Genomic DNA, 9,140 nt, shown 5'->3' on the forward strand with positions numbered 1-9,140 from the left:
TACTGGGTCTCGAATTCCAGGGTTTATTTTAATAAGCATCCGATTAGTGGTATTTTTGGCCGCTAATCTTGATTTTGCCAATTGATTCATATCAATGGTTTTCAGTTGGCCTTAAAAGTTGGGATACAGAGATAGCCAGTCCTCTGAATTAGGCTGTAATGTTTTTTTCTGTTTGGTGAATCTGTCTTTTTAACTGTGTCAACCATAGTCGATCCTTAATCCTCCAAATTCTTACACGATTTCTTGAAACAATTAATTTAATAATTGATGGAACCGTTGTTGATGGAAGTATTACTTTTGTTGTGATGTTATTTTGTTTTTAATCCCAGGGACTCCACTCCACACTGCTGCAAAAGAGAGAAACAGAAAGGCAATCAGATTTCTAGTTGAAAATGGCGCGTTCTTGCCAGATAACATGGAGGATACCAGGTTTAATCCGCCAGTCCATTACTGCCCTGGTCTTGAATGGGCTTATGACGAGATGAGGCGTGTTCAACAAGAGAGTGGTACATCATCAGGAGAGGGATCTTACAGCTCCGAAAGCTAAGTCTCTTTCTGTCTCTCCCCACTAAACAAGTACACACATTTCTCGTTCAGGATGGTGATTGAATTTGCGGTTGTCTTCTTGATTTCCAATGCTACATGGGTTTGAAATTTGGATAGGTTTATTTCCAATAAGTGATGATATCTCCGATCCTACCTCCCCCTGTGTCTGTGTGGGATATACTGAGTTTGTTTGATTTTGTTTACTATGGGATTGAGTTGAGTTGAGTTGAGTTGGTTTGGTTTGGTTTGGTTTGGTTTGATTTGATTTGGTTTGGTTTGGTTTGGTTTATGGTACTGGTATTGCTATTTTATTGAGATGTATATCCGTGGGATATTATATTGAGTTGGTTTGATTTGGTTTATAGTACCAATGTTGCTGTTTCGATGATGATGCGTCTCTATGGGATATACTAAGGGGCTGTTTACCAAATTTTTTTATTTTTTTATTAAGTCTTGTGTGGATAAATTTGTCTGTCTGGATAAATGAGTGTTGTTTACTTTTTTTTATCTGAACCAACAGTTTGAATAACATAAATGTGACCGATTTATCCTCCAATATTAATTATTTGAATATCAAAACAAAAAATTATAAAGAGGTCGAAGATGGGTGTCTCATATGGGAAGGAGACGGTGCTTTAAATAAGGGGTAGATGTGTCATTATTGTGGCTGAATGGGGACAACACATCATTTCTATCTTTGTTATTAAGCCATGTTTTATGCAAAGAAACCGTAAGTAAACAACCCAAATGAGTTGTGCGAATAAGCCAGATAGACCAATAAGACTAATTAAGCCGTAAGTAAACAGCCCTTTAATGAAAAAACAATCAAACAACCCTTAAGTTTGTTATGTTTCGTTTTATGTTATAATATTATTTTATTGAAGATGTATCTATCTTTGTCGGTATTGAAATTTTTGAGTTCTACACTGAATATGCATTGTAAGCTTTTGGTTGAACCCCGAAGTTGGCAATTGGAGATTTTCTGTTTACAATCTCATGATTTTTGTTTTAATGCGGAAATGATAACGGGTTTTGCGTAGTAACTTTTAAGTTATCGGGTTTACAAAATCTTTGTTTATTATTGATACTTTTAACTGTTGAGGTTGTTTTGATTTGTGTGAATAAGCCACAAACTCGATCATCTGTTTATACAAGAGCAAAAGATCTGAATGCTCTGAAAAACTAAAAGAATGGTTAAGAAGGATCATTCGGTGAATAGAACAGGAAAATCGTAACCAGACCTTGGTTTACGGTCCTCGTCTCGAGCTTTATGCCCGCTTGCTCCAAAACGTTTACAATCATCTTGATTAAAACTATTCAATGGTCTCAAAAGAAACTTAGCTCGAAATTAACCCATTTGCCGAACATAGAAAATAACATGAATTAGAAAAAGAAAACATGCCAAGCGTTCTTGTGCATGTTTTGGAAAAGGGGGCGAAAAGGGGCAACCCAAGAGAGGGCGAAAAGGATCGGGGTTGCCAGAAACATCTAGAAATGAGAGAAGAAAAAACATCACAAGTAACAACAGGTGGTGGTATTTAAGTTGTACAAAAGTACCTCGAAACATTGGTTATAAGAATTTATAAAGAGTATAATGTTCATTATACATTTTTTTCATCGTAATTTTGATCAAATTTGATATAAATAACACATTGAAAAACTAGGTTTTGTATCGTTTGACATTTTTGTTGTGGCATATTTGGAATTCTAGCGAAGTCCAATGGTCTTTATTATAATCTTTTAAAGGGTTAATAAATGACCAATATACCCCTCTTTCGGTAATCATATTCTTCTTTTTCCCCTAGTTAACAAAAAAAGAAGCTAAAATCCCAGTTTTTTTTTCCTAATGGCCTACCAAAATACCCCAATACTTTTGCGGGTTACTTAATAGCATATTCAACAGCTTCTTCAAAATAAAAAATAAAAAATAAAAAAATGAAGACTTTGAGTCGATATTTTAGTCCAACAGCTTTTATAAAACTATCTCCAAAATAGAGAAATTAGAAGGAAAGTTTTTTCTCCAAATATGGAGATAACCCAAAAGAAATTACCAAGTGAAACCACCAATAGAAAACTTTGAAAATAAAATATTTAAAGAGAGAAATAATATTGCAATAGATTAATAAAATCTTTTAATATTATAATTAATGTTGGATTCTTTAAAATGGAGAATTTGTTGGAGATGAATGTAATTTCTTTTAAAGATTTTGACTTTTGATTCTGCATTTTAGAGAAATTTTGGAGAATTTGTTGGAGAAGAACATCTCCAACAGCTTATCTAAAATGGGAAAAATAAGGATTTTGAGCCTGTATTTTGCTCAAACAGCTTCCTCAAAACTATCTCTACAATAATAATAAAAAAAAGTAAGAGAGAAAAGAGTTTTTTTCTCCAAATATGGTAATCACCCAAAAATATTACCAAATTAGAGGACCAATAGAAAACTTTGAAAATAAAAATTCAGAGAAAGAAATAATATTTTAATAGATCAATGAAATATTTTAATATTCTAATCAATGTTAGATTCTCTAAAATAGGGAATCTATTGGAGATAACTGTAATTTTTTTTAGAGATTTTGACTTTTAGTTCATTATTTTAGAGAAATTTTAAGAAATCTATTGAAGATCTAGAAAAGTAGCACATCTTTAGCTCGAGCTTCTTTAGGTAGTGTTTGATACACAGACAAAACTGAACTGACTAAATAGGACAAGACAAGTTGAATGATGGTGTTCTGTATGACTAGGACTAGAGTGGACAAATTGCCTCAAAACGTTATTTAATAATTTTTATATATCATATAATAGTTATAAATAATATAAATCAAGGGATATGTAGGTGAAGGTGGTGGTTGCAGAGTAGGTGACAATGTTGATGGCAATGACGAGCAGTAGTGACCATTAAACCAAATAACATATTATATAATAGGTTATATCAAATGAGAGTAGATCGGTCCTAGTCCCATGTAACGTCAGACGTCCGTCAATGAGTTTATACTGTCCAATCCAGTCCCATGTACCAAACGGCAAACACAACAAGAGATTAACCGGCTCTCAACTTCCAAGTCCTCATGAGTCATGAAATTAGTTCGAGATGGGGCAAGTTGCCCCGAACACCCACGATTATCTAAAAGAACATCGTTATGTTTACTAACATTTTCTTTATGCTCAACAACTTGACAATCGGTTATATATCCTTATATTCCGTTTCCGCAACGACACTAACGTTAACAGAAAAGAAGCACGAGACATGACACACGACAAGACAAAACATCAACGCAAAATTACACGAGAACGACAAAAACTGGCAAGACACTTTGCACCAGTTTCACACTCATAACCGTTTTCTTCGCTTGTAGAGACGAGTAATCGGGTCCTATAAACATAAAGACAAGAAATTTAGTGCATTGGATGAATATAAATCGAAAACATTTTGACAAATCTTAACATCCAATTCTTCTGCAAAACCACAAACAGATCATTCAGAGTTGCTTGGAGGCTTCTCCTTTGGATGCTTGGAGCTGTAATGATCACCAAGCTGGTTTTGATTCGCTAACTGCGCCTGAAAACCGCAAGTCAAACAGTCAATTTGCACCACGAACATCAAAAACATTGGATTACGACAACATGCCACCAGTGACAGTATGACCGATTGTTACAAAATGGGAAACAAATTGTAACAAAGAGAGGTAAAAGGGAAGTTACACGGGGTAATTCAAATGAGAACCGGATAAATGTTGAGAACCATGAGAACCAGTTTCACAGAAAATTAAGAGAACCCTGAGAACCAGTTTCACATGTGAAAATACAATGTTGTTTCATAACACATAACAAAGAAAAGCTTGAGATTAGACTATTTCTCCAAATGAAACCTAGATTCAATATAATATCAGTAACTCAAATACGTAAATATCATGGCGAAAGTAAAATCTAGAAATAGACCTACATCCAGGAGTCCATGATTCGTTAACAGAGATTACGATCACATTCTCCACATAGCCGAATCTAATAGGGAAACTCGACAATATTGCACAAAGCAATAATGATCCCTTCTTGCATGGGTCATCACATAGCCGAATCCATTAGGGAAACTCGACAATATAGTAAAATTGTGGCCTATACCCATCTATTCATGGATGGATAAGAAATGTAACTATTATGCAACATCGACTTGTATCGCATAAACAACTCATACCCACTAAATACTTTTTTGAGGGTGACTTTGGGTGTCTAGGCTGGCTTGCATGCACCTTGACTAATCCCATGGAGCCCTGAAGATAACAACCAAGAAAATCCACAGTGGCCCAGGGTAGACTCGAACTGGCGACCTATGAGGAGGAGCATAAGGCCTAGATGGTGTTTGCCGGTAGAGCCAGCCTTCAAGGTTACGCATTGAAGACATGTTACTTCTCAAAATATATTTAGTTAGATGCCCCACTTAAAGCACATCAACCATAGTAGTTATAGTCACAAATGTTAACTAACTCATTATGGCTAAGGAAAGTGCTGTTCGATATGGATTCCACAAGGCCCGGCAACTTTTAGTCATTTACTATCTGTTTCATACATTGACCACCCCCCTCTTGAGCATGGTGCAAAAAGGGTTCACATACGAAGCAAAATGTTTGGGTATGAAATGGACAAGAAAATGACTCAAAATGTCAATTTCTATGGAATTTAAATCGAGCAACAATGTCCTTCATCTCCGTGCGTACCAAACTAAGTTTGTCACTCATTCACTTTTCTCGTTATATATCATCTAGATTAAAGAAAATATGCCCTCATGACATATATATATATATCAAGATTTATCAAAACAAAAAAACATTGACAAGAGGTACGTTTGTATATGAGTCTCCTAGTTCTAGATATGCATCTATATAAATCTAAAACTATCAAGTAACAAGTATTGCTCGAGTCACATTGCCTTCTTTATTATCTCGCTAACGCATGATGTAAGCTTTACGTAAATGTTTTGTTTCCTCCTTAATTTATTTTTTATAAATTATCATCTCTTTGTTTTTTAAGAAGATCAAACTTTCACCTTCGATATTCCCAATAGCATCCCTACTTCTTATACAACATGCCCAAATCAAAGAAGCCAGACCAGAAGCAGTAGCAAAGCCAGAAAATTTGTAAGGGGTGAGGAACTAGGGAACCGCCCACAACGCAACACGTGGCATATTCATCAGGGATATGGACGTGCTATTCATCATGAATACTGTAACATATTCATCATGAATGTGGTTTTGATGACGAATAACACTTCCATATTCACCATGAATGTGTTGTCCATGATGAGTATTCATCCTAAAGAGGGGAAGGTGGAGAGCTGTGGGCGGTTCTTGGGTTCTTAATCAATTTTAGGTTCCTAACGGAAGAACGGGAGATATTAATTAAACTAATATAAAGATCCCATATGGATAACTTGAGGACATTTATATATCTTCTAAATTCACCATGTCTTGTCCCAGCCACAAATTACTGATTTTCATATGAAAAAGGTTTACTCAATAACACAAACAAGACCCAAATCAGAAATCAAACAAAAATGCAATCAAATCCAAACAAAACCTAAGCAAGCAACAGATACACGCCATCTACATGTGCATCTTCCAATTTCCAATCCCTTTCTGTATGTGCTACAACACCAACATATTCAAATAAAACCAAGATCGCAGTTCACAGAAAATTGCAATTTAAACGCAGATTGAAGCTAAACAACCAAACAATCCACACTCTAATCATACATGAATCCCTCAATTCGTTCCTCATCAAAATTACCGCAAAATTATATTTAACAATTATCCAAATCAAACCCAGATAAGAATCAAAATCAAAATCAAAATTAACAGGTTCAGCCAAATCAAACTTAAACAAGCATATAGATCTTGTAGACGTACTATGTGTGTACGGATTATGGGGGGCAAAAGGGAAACTTACTTTACAGATGGGGCATATAACTTTGAGAGCAACAGCACGAGCTTCGAATTGAGACCCTTTTGATTTCTGATTCTTCTCTGCATTTTTTCTCTGCGCTTCGATCTTTTGTTTCCCCCTTGTCATCGTTTTTCTCTCGAGAAGTTGCACCAAACAGGGTCAAAAAGAGTGAGGATTGGCTACGCCTTTGCAATTCGTGTGCTTTTTGGTTTGGGGATTATATATTATTATAAAGAAATTTACAAAAATGGTACCTCAACTATTGATAACCTGCCAATTTGGTCCCTTAAGAAAATGATAATTCAAACATGAAACTCGAAAAACGATAATTGAATCGATAGAAATGGATATTTGAACCGTAGATGCGCCATGCGAAAATCAACTTCAACAACTTTTAAATAATTGATGTAGTTTTATCGTGTTGTATTAATATTTACTAGAACGGTACTTACGCAAAACAACGAGATACATCTTTATTTTAATGTTTCGCTTTATTTTTTGTCTCTATTGATATAGTACATTTTATATAGTTTTGATAAAGATAATGTTTTTACTTTTGAATAAAAAATATATTTGAAGATATAAAAATTTGAAAAAAAATATATCGATATTAATATCAAATTAACTATTTAAAAGATCTCATTTTTTATATAATTTCTTTAATTCAATTTTTTATTATAATTTAATTTATGTCTAATAGCAAAGTAATTTATTTTTTGGGTTTATCAATATAATTTTTTTATAAAGATAATGATTATGTTAGAACTCAACAAAAAATGCTGATATAAAATTAGCAAACTATTAGATCTAAATAATGCCCATTTGCCGAAAGTGTGGAGGGAGGTCGGTCTTTCTGATCAAATAGACGGAAAAGTTAGGCTCGCGAATGACTTCTCTGATATTTTTTCCTCCATTTGAGCTCCTATCCGGCTTCTTTGAACGCAAGGTTCCTTATGATTCTGTGGGGTCTTTGGAATCGGAGAAATGAAACGTTGTGGAACATCATCAATCAACGATCCAATCGTGCATGGATCTTTAGAGGTGCAATTTGCGAGAAGGTAGATATTTTGCGAGATCATACGAGGACCCAAGAGAGTCCAGGGAGTGGCAATTTGTGGCACAAACCTCTTTTAGATTTTCTGAAGAGCAACACTGACGCGACTGCCTTCAAGAACAACTTGTCTGTCGGTCTGGTCTGTATCTTCCAGGCTGCCAACGAAACCTTTGTGGTTGCTTGAACATCTACTCTAGCTGGGATGCCATTTGTCAAGGAATATGTAGCCCTTGCTATGTTAGAAGTGATATCGTGGCGATATCTGTCAATTTATTGATCGTATAACACCACTTTCCTCGTCTTTTATGCTATCATTTTATTTTTCCAAACCTTCTACCGAGTCTTTTAGTCTTTTATTTTACATTTTTCATAACTTTTGGAGCTTATTATAAAAGTTAAGAATTTTAATGGTAATTAGGCTTTCAATTAGATTTTTGATGAAGTTGTGTTGGGCCAATCCAATTTGTTTCTGCAGGACTTGTGTAGTTGTTGGGCTGGAAATGTTGTAGCCTTGTAGGAAACCAGAGTAGTGACGGCTAAAAACCGGTTTTGGGTTGGGTTGGGCCGGACCGATCCTAATCGGTCCCAAGCTTTCTCGTAATCGGCCATAATCGGTCCCGGTCAAAAATGGTAAGACCGGTCAAGGTTCTTCATAACCGGTCCCAACCGGTCCCGACATTAAAAAATAATTTTTTAATTTTTTTTAATAATATATATTTTTAATATATTATAAAATTTGTAATTGGATCACTCAAATACATTTTAAAAATGCGTTTTAATATAATTAAAATTACGTTGTCTTAAAAAAAACATTATAAAAAGATTTAAAAATACATTTATTTATAAAATTATTTGAATTTTAAAGCCGGGCCGGGCCGAGCCGGTCCATAACCAGTCCCGGCAGAGGCGGACGCACTCTTAAGGGGTAGGGGGCCTGGGCCCCCAACAACATTTTTCCACCAAAGCCCAAATTTTTTTTTTACTTGTATTTTTAATTAGGTGTTTGTTTGGGCCCCCAACAATATTTGACAAAGGCCCCTTACTCTAAGTCTCTAACCTGAGAAGGAACACCACACCAGCACACGGGAACGAAACGAGAGAGGAGGCGAGAGCGAGTGAGCGAGAGTGCGAGACGGAGACAGAACGCAGAGAGAGTCGACTGTCGAGACTAAACGCGAGGAGGCGACTGGTGGTGCTGCCGCTGCCGCCTGCGACCTGCACGAGAGGAGGCGAGACCGCTGCCGACTGCCGACGGCGACTTGGCTCCTGCTGCTTGCTGCCTTGGACCTTGGTAAGTAAATATTCTAAATTTATAATTCTAATTTCCATCTTCAAGTTTTCAATTAGTAGTATTTTAGGTTAATTTTGTGGTAATTGGTAATTGGTAAATGCTTTAGGTTAGGGTTAGGTATTTATTTTATGTTAATTTTGTGGTAAATGGTAATTGATAAATGCTTTAAGTTAGTTATTTATTTTAGGGTAATTTTGTTGGTTAATTTTGTGGTAGTTGGTAAATGCTTTAGGATTTAGGTTAATTTTGTTGGTTATTTTTGTGGGTAATTTTGTAGGCAATTAGACAAATCAAATGGAAAGATTTTTTAAAAG

General features: G+C 35.4%; 1 protein-coding gene and 1 long non-coding RNA gene across 2 annotated transcripts in view; one reads left to right on the forward strand and one right to left on the reverse strand.

Moving 5' to 3' along the window:
- Positions 1–934, forward strand: part of LOC112529296 (phytochrome-interacting ankyrin-repeat protein 1-like) — an 8,764-nt gene extending 7,830 nt beyond the window's left edge. The window contains exon 3 of the mRNA XM_025140512.1: positions 330–934. Within this exon, the coding sequence (XP_024996280.1) occupies positions 330–547 (218 nt within the window). The 3' untranslated portion in view covers positions 548–934. The remainder of the gene's footprint in view (positions 1–329) is intronic.
- A 2,730-nt stretch (positions 935–3,664) lies between these two features.
- LOC112528901 lies at positions 3,665–6,677 on the reverse strand. Its single transcript, XR_003070885.1, has 2 exons — positions 6,485–6,677; positions 3,665–4,103 (listed from the first exon to the last, which is right to left on the reverse strand). It is a non-coding gene; the product is annotated as an uncharacterized LOC112528901 (long non-coding RNA).
- Between the last annotated feature and the right edge of the window lie 2,463 nt (positions 6,678–9,140).

The sequence above is a fragment of the Cynara cardunculus genome (genome assembly GCF_001531365.2).
Source record: "Cynara cardunculus var. scolymus isolate 2C chromosome LG 16, CcrdV1, whole genome shotgun sequence".
NCBI lineage: Eukaryota > Viridiplantae > Streptophyta > Magnoliopsida > Asterales > Asteraceae > Cynara > Cynara cardunculus.